General features: G+C 40.6%; 2 protein-coding genes across 2 annotated transcripts in view; one reads left to right on the forward strand and one right to left on the reverse strand.

The window, feature by feature from the left end:
• TSEN2 (tRNA splicing endonuclease subunit 2) overlaps positions 1-10,034 on the forward strand; it is a 19,640-nt gene extending 9,606 nt beyond the window's left edge. The window contains exons 5-11 of the mRNA XM_015420253.1: positions 269-743; positions 1,933-2,010; positions 2,741-2,791; positions 3,581-3,719; positions 7,178-7,214; positions 7,880-7,991; positions 9,936-10,034. Of these exons, the coding sequence (XP_015275739.1) occupies positions 269-743; positions 1,933-2,010; positions 2,741-2,791; positions 3,581-3,719; positions 7,178-7,214; positions 7,880-7,991; positions 9,936-10,034 (991 nt within the window). The remainder of the gene's footprint in view (positions 1-268; positions 744-1,932; positions 2,011-2,740; positions 2,792-3,580; positions 3,720-7,177; positions 7,215-7,879; positions 7,992-9,935) is intronic.
• Positions 10,035-11,417: 1,383 nt separating this feature from the next.
• MKRN2OS (MKRN2 opposite strand) overlaps positions 11,418-17,094 on the reverse strand; it is a 7,350-nt gene continuing 1,673 nt past the window's right edge. The window contains exons 3-4 of the mRNA XM_015420252.1: positions 15,880-16,042; positions 11,418-12,383 (exon numbers count right to left, since the gene is read on the reverse strand). Coding sequence (XP_015275738.1) covers positions 12,143-12,383; positions 15,880-16,042 — 404 coding nt within the window. The 3' untranslated portion in view covers positions 11,418-12,142. The remainder of the gene's footprint in view (positions 12,384-15,879; positions 16,043-17,094) is intronic.

The raw sequence follows: 17,094 nt of genomic DNA on the forward strand, positions 1-17,094 counted from the left end.
TTCCTGTTGTCTGAGGATCACTTGACTCATGTTGATTAAAAATTACTATGAAAGATATTAATAGCAAAGCATCTGTAGTTCTTTATGAACTACCAGAATAGGAAATTTTGCCACATTGGTCCTTAAATTTTAAAAAACTATCTGGACTGTAATAGAGAGGCTACAGAAACATGGGCATTTCTGTATTGTTATTGTCTAAAAGTGCTGAATTGTCATGCCTTGTTAAAGGATTTTCCCTGCTGTGGTCTTTTACTTTCTTTTCTCCTAGATTCCAGCGTTATGTAGAGTGGGCTAAAAGTCGCATGAAGGAGCAGGGACTCAATGACTGCACAGTAAACAAATTCCTTCTAAATTACATCGAACCACTTAATCTAGAAGGAAAAGATGAACAAACGAATGAGTCTGAGAATGAAGAGACACAAGCAATGGAGCCTGCTGAGCCCAAGCTGGTAGTGACTTCTGATGAAAGGAATCAAGCAGCCCACCCGGAAGGGGATCCGCACTGTGATCCATTAGGCAAGTGTGGCTCTAATGAACGGGACAGAACAGGATTTCAAGCTATCACTAGAACTCATTCTCCAAAAAGTCCATCTAGTTTGCATGATGACAGCAAGCAAGATGACTGTGTCAAACAGGAATCTCCTGTTTTGAGCAGTGGAGAATATAGTCACCAGGAGTTTGTGCTGGTGCAAGAAGAATCGGATTGGAGTCCAGAAGAAGAAAACGCACATGAGGCATCACACGTAAGGCTGCGTGTTAGCTGTACTCTCTTCCCCATAATTCTGTAGGCGGAACTGAAAAATTAATAGTACGTACTTGCCCTCATATAAGTACGTTTTATCTATTTGTTTATATTTATAGTCCCTGTTTTTCAGTGGGACCCAAGGCAGATTACAACTATGATTTAGAAAACCTTCTAAATCAGTTGTTAAGCAGATTATACAATATATCATTTGAACCTAATAGGTTACTAGTAAGACAAAATACTGCAGTTGTGCTGGGATTGTGTAACCCGGGGGGGGGGGGGGTGGGGAAAGTATAACACATTTAAAGCTATCTGTTTAAGTCAACAAGACAACCTCTGGAACAATTTAAGTTGATCCTCACGTGGTGTCTTTTATAAGCCAATGGTATCTAAGCACTGTTGCAAGGATAATTTGACACAAGTTGCTTATAGGTCTTGGGATTTCACTTTGAAGGCCCTTGAAGACCCTCTGAGAATGCAGATGCTAATAAGAACAAAAGAAGAACCCTGCTGGATCAGACCAGTCTAGTCCAGCATTCTGCCTCACACAGTAGCTAACCAGTTCCTCTGGAGGTCCAACAACAGGACATAGAGGCCAAGGCCTTTTCCTCATGTTGCCTCCTGGCACTGTAACTCAGAGGTTGACTTCTCCAGAGTGATATCAGTGCAGCTAAGCCAATGGCACCCAGAGACTTCAAAATACGTTTGCCTGAGCCCTGACCTGGATAGCCCAGGCAAGCCCAATTTTGTCAGATCTCGGAAGCTAAACAGGGCCGGCTCAGGCAAGTATTTGGATGGGAGAACTCCAGGGAATACCAGGGCCGGGAGGCAGAGGCAGGCTACCAAGCCACTTCTCTGAATGTCCTCCGTGCCCCAGAAGGAGTCGCCAGAGGTCGCTGTGACTTCCAGGCATGGGTGCGCATGCATACACACACACACACACAAATGCAAAAAAACAAAAAACAGCCCCTCCACACTGCCTGCAGACCTTGCCGTGGCTTGACTGAGGTGCCTCGATGTCCTCAAGAGGTGTGTTCTATGCTGAGGGGAGATCTCAGAAGTGAAGATGGTGAGCGCTTGTGAAAATGATCCTTATGGGGGGAAAGAAGTACAATTTGGGATGCTGGCAAGCTCGTAAGTAGACAGAGCGTGATTGATTACTGCTTTGTAACTTTGTTTTGTCGTAGCTGAGTGAAAAAGAAAAGTTAGTCTGCAGAAGAAATCCGTTTAGGATTTTTGAATATTTGCAGCTCAGTCTAGAAGAGGTAAGTTTCCCCACCCCCCCACCACAATATTGGTGTCATACTTAAGTAATCTGCCAGCGTAAATATACAACATCATGCATTTTTAAAATCCTAAATATCTGTCTGTTTACATGAATATAAAGTGTTTTAAGTAAATGGTGATCTACGTATAATTTGAAAAGAGCCATGTTACCAATTCGGCCCTGCAGAGCTGTCAGTTGAGGGTCTTCCCAGGTGCATGTCCTCTGGGGGCACATGGCAGCGCCTTGGATAGAGTGACAGAGGAACAGTTTGCTCCTGCAAGTTGTTCTGGCGTGAGAGCATGGCTGCTTATGATCAGTTATACACACTATTATTTCTGCTGCTACTCGCCATGACAGTTGTGGATTCTTTAGGTTACCGAAGCCCTCTTCAGCCCTCCTAGGCCACAGTGCATCTTCCCATGCATTTTAAATATGACCCCTGCCATTTTACCTTCTCCCTTGGCAGTAGTGTCCTTCATTTGCCTAACTATAATCTATTCACCTTTCAGAAATCAATTTGCTTTATATCAGGAATGAATAGTCCTCTTCAGTGTTGTGTAAACTATGACTGTTATACAATAAAAAAGAATAAGTCGTGCCCTTAGGCATGGTCTTCTGTAATCATCTAACGCATTGGCATGGACAGTCTTCCCCGACACCCCCCACCCTTTTTTTTTAATGCTAGTGCCCTGTAAATCATAATAATTCCATTCATTGTTTCTTTTCAGGCTTTTTTCTTGGTGTACGCTCTGGGATGTTTAAATATTTATTACAGTGAGGTAAGATGATACTTCTAGTCATTGGTAGGTGATGTGTTGAGTGATCTGTTGCTTTGGGAATTGCTCACTAGCAGAGAAGAATGGACGCTTTGTGATGGTTTCCAAGTCATCTTGTGCCAACTTTCAAAGGGTGGCTGCAATTCTGAACCGAACATTGTGCCTGAGGTTGCTAACTCTGCCATGTCAAGTACAGTCACACCCTTATAAGTCTGTTGACTTCACTGGATGTAAGGGTGTAACTCTGTTTAGGATGGCACTATAGAAGTCTTGTTGACTGCAGTGGGATTTACTTCTGAGGAAGCATGAATGGGAGCATGCAACAAGCTCTATTAATAATAAATTCCATAATTTTGAGAATACAATGTATCCCTAAACAGAATTTGGGAGGAGTGGGAGCATTGGAAACAATGGTACACAAAGCTCTCTTTATAATGCCTTAAACAAATTTGCTGTGAAAACTAAGTATGTCTCCAGCAGAGAGTTTTCTTTACTGACTCTCCTAAACAGAGAGTTTTCTCCCTAGACTAGAGTTTAATCTTCCTAGACTAGATCTCATAAGAATGTTCTAGCTCTGGAGCTTTCAGTAGTGGTAGCTAGAGCACAATTTGGATACTGAATTGTATTAATGGTCTTTCTTCATGTTTTGGCTTGTGTCAGTTGCATATTTTCACAACTTGAACTAACACAGCCATAACTAGCTAAACTTTAGGAGTGTCTAAAATCATTTGGGGGGGCAATGATAGTTGCCCATATTATCCCATGCATGACTACATTTGGTTGTGATTTTAGGTACCTTTATCTATCTTGAAGCTATGGGAATTTTTCAGTGAAGTGCAACCCAATTTTAGAACTACGTACATGGCGTATCACTATTTCCGATGCAAAGGGTGGGTTCCTAAAGTTGGACTGAAATATGGAACTGATCTCTGTGAGTATTCTGTCTTCCAGAATCATTGTTTGCATATTGTGACTGTAGTTTGTAACAAAGGCAGTAGATATTTTTGGTGCAGATGACAATATCCAAAAGAGGCCATGCACTAAATTTTAAGCTATGGCAAATATTTCATTGATGAAACCCAATTACTTGGAGCCAGGGCTATTTTGGGGCAGGAACACACAGGAACGGAGTTCCGGCTGGCTCCTGAGTTGGCCACGGCCAGCAGGAGCTCATTAGCATAACAGGCCACACCCAACAGCAGAAACCCATTGGAATTGGCTACATCAGGGGTGTGTGGCCTAACATGCAAAGGAGTTCCTGCTACAAAAAGAGAGCTGGGATTTGACAACAAACAAGGTAAACAGAATAAGAAGCAAAAGGTGGGTGTGGCTGGATGACCACACTTCTGGCAACATGGGGGTGTGGCCTAATATGCTAATGAGCTGTACTATCAGGGTGTGGCCTGATATGCTAATGAGTTTCTGCTGTTGGGTATGCCTTATTATGCTAATGAGTTCCTGCTGGGCTTTTTCTACAAAAAAGCCCTGCTTGGAGCTCAGTTGAGTTTCATCAGGTTGGGAGATGAAATATTAAAGTTGCTTATGGGCCTCTGTTTTGTCTGCCTTCTCAGTTTAGATAATATATTGTCCATCTTTTTTCAAACATGCTGGAGGTTTGCTTGGGTGTTGAGTGCTATAGCACTGTCTCAGTTCACTCGTCCTTTGCTGGCCTCTTTAAATAATAGATGTGCACACTGCAGTAATTTAAAATGTTTAATTGATGTTGGGTTGTTATCAGTGGGAATGAAATGCTTTTTACTGCAGGCAAAAAGATTGCATGAATCTACCGGAGGTTTGTATTATTTATACTATGAGGCATGTTTAATATACAAAGCTTTTATCAACTGTTAACCACCCTTACCTTGAGGCAGATGTTTCCCATGTTAGACAGAAAGCCTCTGAGGGTGATGAGTCATCCCCTAGTCATTTCTCTAGGCAAGACCTACTTGTGAGTTTAATTGATATATGGTGCTCTTTTCTTCCTCTTTCTAAGAATGGAAGATCCAGCAAAGGTATTAAACCAAGATTAGTTAAAACTCCCCCGCCCCCATCACAAATAACAGATGAAGAGCAAGTGAATTTTAAGGCATGCAGCATAATAACTTAATATTCTTCTGTGTTGGACCAGCCTGCCATGAACACTCTTATTAAGAACATAAGAGAAGCCAATGTTGGATCAGGCAAATGGCCAATCCAGTCCAACACTCTGTCACACAGTGGCCAAAAATACCAGGTGGCACCAGGAGGTCCAGCAGTGGGGCCACGGCACTAGAAGCCCTCCCACTGTTGCCCCCCCAAGCACCAAGAATATAGAGCATCACTTGACCCAGACTGAGAGTTCCTATCTGTACCTTGTGGCTAATAGCCACTGATGGACCTCTGCTCCATATGTTTATTTAATTCCCTCTTGAAGCCATCCATTCTTGTAGCCGCCACCACCTCCTGTGGCATCTGTTAATCACTCTTTGGGTGAAGAAGTACTTCCTTTTATCTGTTCTAACCCAACTGCTCAGCAATTTCATTGAGTGCCCGCGAGTTCTTGTATTGTGAGAAAGGGAAAAAAGTACTTCTTTCTCTACCTGCTCTATCCCATGCATAATCTTATAAATCTCAGTCATGTCACCCCTCAGTCATCGTTTCTCCAAGCTAAAGAGCCCCAAGCATTTTAAACTGTCTTCATAGGGAAAGTGTTCCAGCCCTTTGATCATTCTAGTTGCCCTTTTCTGCACTTTTTCCAATGCTATAATATCCTTTCTGAAGTGTGGTGACCAGAACTGTACACAGTACTCCAAATGAGGTCACACTATTGATTTATACAGGGACATTATGATACTGGCTGATTTGTTTTCAATTTCCTTCCTAATAATTGTGAGCATAGCATTGGCCTTTTTTATTGCAGTCACACAATGTCTTGACATTTTCATTGAGTTATCTACTACGATTCCAAGATCTCTCTCTCAGTGAATCTCTGACAGTTCAGACCTCATCAACGTGTATTTATACTTAGGATTTTCGGCTCCAATGTACATCACTTTGCACTTGGCCACATTGAACCCCATTTGCCATGTTGATGCCTTTGGAGTGCCTCACAATCCTCCTTGGTTCTCACCACCCTGAACAACTTCATGTCATCTGCAAATTTAGCCACCTCACTGCTTACTCTCAACTCCAAATAATTAATGAACAAGTTCAAAAGCATCAGACTGAGTACTGATCCCTGTGGTACCCCACTGCTTACCACCCTCCACTGAGAAAACTTCCCATTTATACTCACTCTCTGTTTCCTATTAATTAGCCAGTTTTTTATCCACAAAAGGACTTGTCCTTTTATCCCGTGACTATTGAGCTTACTTAAGAGCCTTTAATGAGGAACTTTATCAAAAGCTTTCTGGAAGTCAAGGTAAACAATATCTATTGCGTCCCCCTTGTCCGCTGTTTGTTCACTCCCTCCCTCAAAGAACACTAACAGGTTAGTGAGACAAGATCTTACCTTACAGAACCCATGCTGAGTCTGCCTCAATACTTTTTGTTCATCAATGTGCCTACTAATTATTTCTTTAATAACAATTTCCACCAACTTACCCGGTATCGATGTCAGACTGACTGGCCTGTAATTTCCCAGATCTCCTCTGGAGCCCTTTTTAAAGATGGGAGTGACATTAGCTACCTTCCAGTCCTCAGGAATGGAGGCAGATTTTAATGAAAGATTACATATTTTTGTCACTGTCATTAGTTGTAGTACCTTCCTGTGTACACCCAATTGTAGGAGGGATGGGAGATGTTTTTACTGTTTCAGGTCATCACATTTTGAGTGGTGACCTGGTGTAGTCCTGTCCCAGGAGCAAGGCATCTGCTTTGAGTACTTAGCTTTGCAACCCCTTTATGCACATGCAGCCCCAGGCTCAGAGACTCATCTAGGAGTAAGAAATGAACATGTTGCTTCAGTAAGAATGTTGGTAATAGTGCCAACTGAGGAAAGGGGAAGCGTAGGACTGGTTTAAGTGTCTCTCCTTTTGAATGGATAAAGCAATTTTTTTAGTTCAAGGAAATATGCAAGCAATGCACATCTGTACACACGGCTCGTATGCATCATGTGGGCTGACTTGGATTTGGGGCATAATAGTTCCATACTTTTCTTCTAAAACTGGTACCACACAAGTAATGCTATTTACCTGAAAGGAAGACTATTTTTCTACATGTGCCATCAAGTGAAAGAGGGGTCCATCTTAAATGTAAGTTAGAGACAAGCTACAGAATAACTGGAATTTATGAACAAGCATACATGTCTGGTAAACTAATCAGGGTTTGTGCAGCAGACTGGTTTATACAAAATACAAATTGTGACATCTGAATGGAGCCTGAATGAGTGTGCTTTGTCTTTTGTTGCAGTGTTGTATCGAAAAGGTCCTCCATTTTACCATGCCAGGTATAGCACTCAGGTTTGGATACAATAATTTCTTTGCTTAAGTATTGTGCTCAACTTCCATCACTAATGAAAACCAAATTCACTTATGTTTCCACTTCACATTGGTATAGTATTTTTGGCACCAAAACAAGTATTGTCCCATGGAGAAAGTGGAGATAATAATAATAATTACACTGGAGTACAAAATAAGTTTGTTTGAAGCTTTTCCTGGAGGACTTCACAGAAATTCTCTAAATATCCAGTAGAGTGGCTTTGGTAGTCCTGCAGCTGGGCTGAAGGACATGTAAACATTTGGAGAATTGCAGTTTCTGATACATGGGAATGCTACTTACAGAGAATTCATTTTCAATAAAGGTTTTGTTTGCCACCGTGGATAGCCTTTAAGTGTTATAGCCTGTAGATCATGTTTAGATACTAGTGTTTTGGGTAAAATATAGTACATCATGTAAGCCTGGAAGGAAGTGAATTAAAATTGGCCACTTGGCACTCTGTTGTTCACTTGAATGGCTTTTCACGTCTCTTTGCCAAACAGCAATCTGCTCATAAAGTGTTTGGAGTTAGGTGTATTCCTTACAGTAGCTGAATAGCAAATATGGGAAGAAACTAGGCTTTAAAATGTATAAATCCTTCTCTACTAAAAAAGAGTTTCTTTGTTTATTTTCCAGTTACTCTGTGATTGCTGAATTAGTTAATGGTGACTTTGAAGGATCATCACAGAGATCGTTTAGCTGGAGGTCTTTATCAAGTCTGAATAGAACCACAGCAAATGTTTCTAAGGTAACAAATGAAAGGAACCAAGCATTTAAAAAGACAGTTGGGGAAAAATGGGATGAACTGAAAGAAAGACACACTGATGCTCAAAAAGAGAGACCTTGTAAAGCTGTCAGAATCTATGGCAATACAAATGTAATGCAAACTATTAAATAGAAAATTTAAATTTAATTTCTATTAAATAGAACTTCATTCTGTTCCTGGTTGCCACTATGAAACACATCTTTCCTCTGAACTTGCTTTAATCATTCTTGAATCCCGTGTGTGTGACCTGTCCTAATTTCATATTTAGGACTGCAAGTGCCAAAGGAAATTGCCCCTCTTTTCCTCTCAACCAAAGACTACACGCTGAGGTTGTTTTAATGGTGTGACAACAGAATTCTTAAACATGGTCATGCATCTGCTCCTTGGTTTAATCTGTGTTGCCTACTGTTATGAAGCAGACTTCATACCCCAGTTTTCATGGAAAAAAGAAGAATATGTCCAGATCGATTTATTTTTATTTTTTAAAGTGATCTTGATGTCTTACACTGCATGTATACCACGTTTCAGTTTTCCAGTTTGTGTGGAAGTACTTTAATCTTTTATGGGGAGAGAAAAGCAAATATCCCACTGATAATGTCTTTGTTAATCTGAAAGTCTGTGTCTAGCAGGTAGGGGAAGTGCTTTAAGATCATTGGGACAGATGCACTTGGACTGTCAACGTTATTAAACATGTTTTTGTTCACTATAACACATAGAAGAGTGCAGGGTTTATCTTTATTGTTTTAATTGTCATACCATAATTTTTTCTGAAGCAGACACTTATGATTTTCAGTGTGTAAAATGGGGGTTATATTAACCTGGGGAAATGGAGAATTCCATGTGGTTGGAAGACACATGTATAAACAGCGCTGGATCTGGACAGTGCCTGGATGGGAGACCCCATTTGGGAACACTGTGTACACTGTCCTAAGGAGGGAAAGAAGGAAGGAGGGAGGGATAGAAATCTAATAAATGCAAAGCATTCTGAATATCTGGTTCCAGAACTGCATTACTCTCCCCCCCCCCCTTTTCTGCCTGTAATTTCTTCTGCTCCTGAAAATACATCCCAGGATATCAGGAGTCTCTAGAGCTGCCTCTGGTGCAACTAGAGAAGCTGCAATGCAATTGGGAAGTCTGGAAAACATCAGTATGCATGAGATTTCTTAGCTGCATAAATTCAAAGCAACAAATTATGGTCCGTTACTCTTTGAACAAACCTAGGAAGTCTGTGGGTTTATACACTCACCCTGATGTCCCCACCACCATCACTGTGTAAGGCTTGGGAACAGACTTCTGCATTCTGGTTTGTTGTTTCATCCAAGAAATATGGGCTTTCTGTCTTGCTTACACACTAAGACTCCAAGCCACAGTTTAATCCTGGTTTATAAGCAAGAGAACATCTTATGGTTTGCTTATTTTATCTGAATTGGGATTCGAATCCATTACTTACAGAGATGACCAGCAAACCAATATACCTCTTAATCTGATTAACTCTCTACTTCTATGTTTTAAAAGAAAATGTTATTAGTTTCAAAGAGAAGTTAAGAAACAACAACATAAAACAAACAGTAAGACAAACAAACAATAAACACTAGAGCATATACTCTTGTCTCTGCTTAAATTTCCATAGTATAGTAAATCCGTTTTCTTTTACACCTGTTTAAGTTTATATACAATGTTAGAGCAGTTCCTTACTTGGTTATAATCACATTATCAGTTCTCCAAGGTAAACTTCTATCCATTTGTATAATCTTGTCCAGATTTTCTCAAAAATTGCTTCTTTTTTATTTTGTAGTTGCAAAGTTAAATTATCCATTTCTGCTGTTTTCAATAATTTATATATCATTTCTTCTCTACTTCTACTCAAACATGTTTTTAAAATAATTGTCCCAGTATATTTAAATGGATTGATTTTACTACCAACAGGAACTTATGTTCTGTTACCTGATTAAACCATCTGATATGACTGAAGAAGAAATGTCATCACCAGAGTGTCTCAAAAGAATTAAAGTTCAGGTATGCTAGCTCGGCTGTGGTTTTAATTTGTCCTCTGGAGTTTGTGACTGCCTTAATACACCCAGCTCATTGAGTAGTTATATGTAATACCATACGTAGCACTGGACCTCCCCACCACCCAGGTTACCTGCTGGAACTTCATGGACCATAGATCTCTGATTTAAAACAAAAGGTGCAGTATCCGGGAATGAAGAGGGGGAAACATTTGGGCATAACTGCATCTCAATTATTATCTGAGTTTTTGTGTGCATCCAGTTCTCTAAAAGCTGATTCATGTGTTACCAGGGCATAGTGGAATACAAGCAGTAGAATTTCCTTTGTTTGACCCACATGGCTCCTTCCAACGGTGGTGCAAAATTCAAATACATGGAAGCCATTCCTAGCCTGCTCTGGTAATGGGCCAACTGGCCCCGAAGGAACACTTCACTTCTGGCAGATGCTAGACTGGCTGGCATCTAAAGAAACATGCAGTCATTTCCATGTTCCCCAAGAAGCGTTGGGTGTCTCTTGAGCAGCAACCTGCCATGTCCCATAGCAAGCCTCCTTTGAATCAGTGGAGATTTTCAATGGCAGCTTGCAATATCACATAGTTGTTGTGGTGTACAAAGGGGAAAAAAATCTATTGTACATGCCCAAGCAGGTCTTGGGAATCTTGCCAAATTTGAAACATTCATCAGAAGATCTGCTATACTCGAACAAGTCCTGAAGTTAATGTTAAGTGTGTGAAAATGGTTCTGTATGTAAGAAAGAGAGAGAGAGATGCAAACAAGGTAGGTATAAATTCAGAAAGATCTCAAAGCCCCCATCAGGGGGGCCCTGGGACTCCTGGCAGGTATCTGCAGTGATGAGTCTTCCCCCTGAAGATAAGCCAATAAACATGCTTTCATTCCAGAAAAAATGGGTAGTAAAGGTAGCTAAGGATACAATTGATTGTCTTCAATAATCAGTGGATACCTTTTCTCTTTTAAGGAACTGATTCTACATCGTTGGGTCTCATCCCGTGAGCGTAATGAACAAGATGAACTGTGAGATCTACAATAAATGAAAGAACTGCTCAAGAGTGTACTCATGCAGAGCTATAAGTGCATGGTGCCTTTTTTAAAACAACAACCCTGAACACATATATTTTATGTAGAGAAAACAGTAAACAATTCTTTCTTTGTTGGTTCCCAGTTGTCTTTTTCACCCTGTGATAATGATGAAACCTGGAAGCCAGTTATTGGGTTTCTGAGACACAATGAACTTCTTCTGTGTAGAAATGATTATAGAATCTGGTTAAAATTGTAAGGTTATTGGAAACGTGTCAATATGAGTTGTTATGTGGGTGTATGAAAATTGTTCAAAAATTTAGGTTTGCCCTAGTTTTTCTATGAGTATCTACCGGTCGATAATGTTATAATAGTTTTACTTTTGGATTGCTCTTTTTTTGTGTGAACTTAATAATTTTTTAAAATAACGTCACAAAATAAGACTCCGCAAATATTGGATACGTACTAACATAGTGTTGGAATCAAAGACTATTTTCTTCTGCTGTTGTAAAACACTTCCATATGTTGGTATTTCTGTAAATTTTGGTATTCTTCTGGTGATGATACTGGAGTAGGAATTAACCAAGCCTTGGCATCTAGACTGTGTGGTGGTCACTTCACACTGTTTCATTTCACAAACTACAGAGCATCAAACAGATTCTTCCTGTTCTTGAAGCAAATGGCATAATGTCATTGGAAAATCCAGGTGATAATGGTGGGATGCTGTATGCTTTTAAAGGAAATAATCTGCATATTTTGGACAAGTGCAGAATGGAGCACTGGCAGTTTTCCAGACAGTGGCCCTTAAAAGTTGGCACTGATGACTTATAACACAAAAAAAACTGAACACCTGAGAAATGCAGGCAACCTTTTATTTCATGTAAAGCTAGTCAGGGTTTAGAAAGATAGAAGTTTTTCTGAAATGTTACGATAGGTTTCAGGCTTGCAGTCTTATGTATACTTGGGAAGCCACACTGAACTTTGTGGAGCTTCTTTCAAAGTAAATGTGGATTTCCTGCAACTGCTGTAGTTTCAGTAGGATAGGAACAGAAAGCATTTTACTTTCACAGTCATCTGTATTTGATTTTTTTATAATAAACGATTCTCTGTGGAACTGTCATTCTCTTGCTCAAGACGGTCCACAACGTAGAAGCCATTCTTGCATATTTCCTTGTAGACAGTGATGTACTTGGAAGCTTTCCTTGTCCGTGGAATGACAAATTTCTCTGTAAATTCACTTTTATTCATTTGCTGCTTCCCTTGTGCACTCAACACACAGTTAATAAATGTTAGTGCGTACGTGTAACAGTTGTGAACATGCTCTTCATACCTATGAAATGGGTAATCAGAACTGAACATAAGAAATTAAACATATGGTGCTGTCCTCGGGTTGCACTAGCTGGATAGGAACGGGATTACAATCAAACTCTATGTTGGCAAAACACAAAATTAGGATAGTGGCATGTGCCCTACCGCTCCAGAAAGCAACAGTTGGTGCTTTCCTCCAGCTTCAGTGGCTCTTCCTACAATGGAAGAGCCACTTAAATTCGAGGAAATCTCCTTAAGCTGCAGGAGTTTCTTTCAACCTAAGGCTGGATACATGCCAGTGTGCTTCAATATTTTGTTTGCTCTGTGAATCAAAACCTAATAAAATGCACGCATGGGGAAGATACGGTTGAGATGAGCTAACTGAAATGTAGCTGGTGAATCCAGTAAACAAGATTATGCTGAGATAACATTCCTTGTGACACTTGCAATACTGATTCATGAAGACTCGCCAGAAGGGCATGACATCTTTGCTCAATTTTTGTTTTACATTTCATTTTAAACAAACAGGAAGCAGCTATTCCATCTAAAATGTTGTTCAGCAGATTGCCAAGTAGTTACTTTGTTTACATTTCTGAAATATGGATCTAGGTTTGTTTAAAAGGACAAAGTGGATGTGATTACTTTTGCAGCTGACTCTCATGCTCCCAGGCTGTAAACTACTGGGTGGGCTTTGACTAAAACAAACCAGATGAGAGCAAGTCAGTTGCAAGTTTTATGGTCTTTTGTTTAGGATCCAGAACAAAATGAGGTGGGTTTTAAAAACAAAACACATGCTCATTGTAAGATTTATGGATTGTATTTACTTTTTGAACTGCAGTAAAGTAACAAATGTCCCAGAGTGCATGCTCCTAACCTGCATTACTTGTGCTGTACTCTTAGCAAAAAGTCAGCACTGTCATTCCAAACAGGGTCTTTGGCTGTAGCCTCTGCAGACCATAATGGCTTAGATCCACCCGACTTTCTGCCTACAGAGCATGATTTCCTCACACATATACACCCTGCAGTAGCCCCATATGCCCCCTGAAATCCTGTTCCTGGAAGTCCCCTGTCCTTCTGTCTGCAGGAAATTTTTTGGTGGATCTGAGCCAATGTCTATCACTCTGTTGTTGTTCAGTCGCACAGTCGAGTCAGATTCTTCGCGACCCCATGGACCAGATCACGCCAGGCCTTCCTGTCTTCTGCCATCCTCTATCGCTCTACTTCCAAAGAAACTGAACTACGCTTTCGTTAGCTCAATACTATTGGAGGGTATGCATACTATGGCTTATGTGAATATTTATGACTGCAGAGCTTGGGTTTGTCAATCATCAGCTCTTTACATTCATTATTCCGTACAGGTATTTATCAGTACCAATGTTAGGTTAAAGAAACAATCCCATTAAGGCTACAATGTGTGCTAGTGTCAATACCAGAGATAAAATTCCAGTCACTCTTGCTAGAATTAATTGAAAAGTTAAGTAAAAGAACATACTTGCTCCCCGCCCAAACTAATCTCATAGTTACTCATCACTGTACAGTGAGGAATGACATATTTCATAAGCAAACCGTTTTAAGAATCATTCTATCCCATACCGTGAAACATTACCAGAAGGTTATGCTCTTGAAAAGCATATGGAGGCATTAAAGTGGGAATGAACAATTTGTACTCATAAGCTCTGGGACACGCCTGTGGAATCAAATGCTGGTGCAGCATATATTTTATAGAGGTTTTTTTTAATCCCTCACTGATGTGTTACATTGTATTCCACAACTGATAAAAGACTAGAAACACAGGTGAACAAGGGCTGCAGTCACACACACTAAATAATCCACTTTCAATCTACTTCCAGTGCACTTTCCAACTGGATTTTGCCAGTTCACACAGTAAAATCCAGTTGGAAAGTCCACTGAAAATGGATTGAACGTGGATTATTTAGCATGTGTGGCTGCAGCCAAGGTTGTTTTTTTAACCTGTAAACCTTCAGTGGGTAACAAGTTGCTCAGATCAAGGCTCTGGTAAGGACAAAGAAACACGGGGGGTGGGGACAGACTTTTTTTTTTGCTTTATGTTTTTATCAGAGAAGTCTGAAGTTGTACTGGATCTGTCCCAATTTGTGCTAAAAAGTGGAATGCAGTAATAATGCTGAATACTGTTAAATAGTACTTTGGGGGCTTTTAAACCCGCAACTGTACTGCCTGTTTTCACATATCAGGCAATCTTACATGCTATTTAACTACGTTTTCTTTTACAAGTGTTCTTAAACCACTGTCTCCATCAGAGCAGTAAGTTTCCTCTATCATATGGCAGTTCCCATCCCTTGTAAAAACTTTTATCTGATGACATACTCAGATGCCAAAACCAAAGCATTTATCACTGGTTACAAAGATGAGCCTTAATTGAAAATACAGTGAAGTCCCAGAAAGTGCAGCAGACAGATGCTCAACCAGGGACATACTGGGAAGTTAAAATGGCCCAGGCACAAGCCAATCTGAGCTACAAACATTTATTTATTTATTAGATTTCTACCCTGCCCTCCCCGCCGTAGTAGGCTCAGGGCAGCTTACACAAACACTACACAGCTAAAACAGAACTAAGTAAAATCATGACAATATAAATATAAAACATTACAAAGTGCTAGTGCTAAAAACTAGCACTACAGGGATAACGGTTACAGGCTAGCACCACCGTTTGTGCCACCTATTTCCTCCTCTCTCACCGCCATCACGTGGTGGCCATGCATAGGGAGGTAACTGGTGAGTTAACATCAGTCATCGTTGCCACTGAAGGGTTCATGCTAACTGGCCCTGGAAGCACTGACAGAACTACCGGTGCTTGGTTCTGTTTCTGTTGGCCACCAGCAGCCTTCCAGGGCAGCAGCCCACTGAGAACTTTCCCAGTAAGCTAAATGCCCGTTTTGCTTACCTGCAAAGCTACAGGAGGGCATGTACAATTTGTCTCTGAGTTATCACTCTTCTCTAGTTTAGCTGCTAAGAGATGCAGGATCAAGCTAAAACAGGAGTCCAGCAGCACCTTAAAAACTAACATTTATTCCAGCATAAACTCCTGTGAGTTCTGATTTATGCTGCAATAAAAGTTCTTGGTTTTTAAGGTGCCACGGGTCTCTGGTTTAATTTTGCTGCACAACACTAACACTGCTACCCTTCTAGAATTACCCTCAAGATTTAAAGTAGTAATGAAGTGGCTGGATCCAGCAACCATATTTTTCCACTTTGGAATTCTGAATACCAGTGACATATTATCATTACTATGCAAACTGTATTCAGCCTTGACTTAAACTGGGAGTTGCAGTCTGCCTCTTACTGTATGTGCCTCCTTCTATTAACTGGAAGAAGGAAGCTAACTAAAACATAGACTTCCAAGTGGGATTGTTTAGAGGCTAACTGTTGCACAAAGAATCAAGTCCATCCATTAGCTATGAGGTAGGCAAAGGCCAAAACCAGTCATGTGTATTTCTCTGCCTCCTGAGAGCAGCTGCACTGTCAGTTGAGCTACATACCTGTATGGACGCCAGATCTCCGCTGCTGAGAATTGTTCTAGGTATGTATCCCATTGTTTGAGTAAAGCATACATGTCAGGCTGTACTAGGGGCACGTTTATACATTGTTCCCATCCATGTTCTCCTCTGTTGATCCCTGTTTCATTGTAATTATATACCAAACCTAAAAACAAAAGCAGCAAGAGGTGAACCAGAACAGCAAAAAGGGAAAGTAACATGCTATGCTTTAGTATGAGACCCCATTAGCTGCTTCCATCTCATCATTTCCATTCCATACAGAGGCCAATATACAGGCCGATAGAAACTATCATTAGAAGTCTAAACAATAGTTCTAAAAAAACTGGCTATTTGAATCCACCACACGATCAGTGAGAGATCCAGTGTCTCGTAGTGGTTAGTGTTAGACTGAGTTTTGCAAGGCCTATATTCAAATCCCTGCATACCATGAAACTGATTGGGTGACTTTGTCCAGTCTCTCTCCTCCTCCTTCTCTCTTGCCCCTACCTCACAGGTTTGTTCTGAGGCTCCTTGGAGATAAGGTAGGATAAAAATACACTAAACATGGTCTCATGCAGTCCTGCAGTATATTTACAGAATTCATAGTGAGCCAAACATCCACTTGTATGATTTCAGTGTCTCAGGGAAGATACATTATTGTACAAAGATTCATATTGATAAATGAAACCTGCATTTCTGGACTTTAGGCTGAACTTGTAAAGCACACCATGTGAGAAAACAGAGGATATATTTTTGGTTTTCAAAAATAACACTTTCAAATTTTAACCACTGGAAAGAGGAAGGGGTTTTTTTTGGAGGGGGGCATCCTTCAAGTAGCTGCAAACTTTCAAATTTTAACCACTGGAAAGAGGGGTTTTTTTGGAGGGGGGCATCCTTCAAGTAACTGCGATTTGCTTTTTGTGGAACTGATGCATCTTTACATAACAATGTTCTCCAGGCACCATCCTGATTTGCCATGCTAAACATATTTGCAAATAGATATTACAAAGGACACTATAAGCATTCAGTGAGCTCTCATCCAAAATGGAACTACCCCCTGTAGTGCAGCTTTTTCACTGCTCAAGTGTGTCTGTATGGGGAGGGGGAGGTTCACTCTTCTTGTTGGAGTCATGAAGCGTAGCAATGGAGGAATAGGAAGACCAAGCGAACAGAGCCATAGTTTCCCATTCCTCCAATCCAACTGCCTCTGTCTGGTAG

Source organism: Gekko japonicus, unplaced genomic scaffold (genome assembly GCF_001447785.1).
Source record: "Gekko japonicus isolate JY-2015 unplaced genomic scaffold, Gekko_japonicus_V1.1 scaffold254, whole genome shotgun sequence".
Lineage (NCBI taxonomy): Eukaryota > Metazoa > Chordata > Lepidosauria > Squamata > Gekkonidae > Gekko > Gekko japonicus.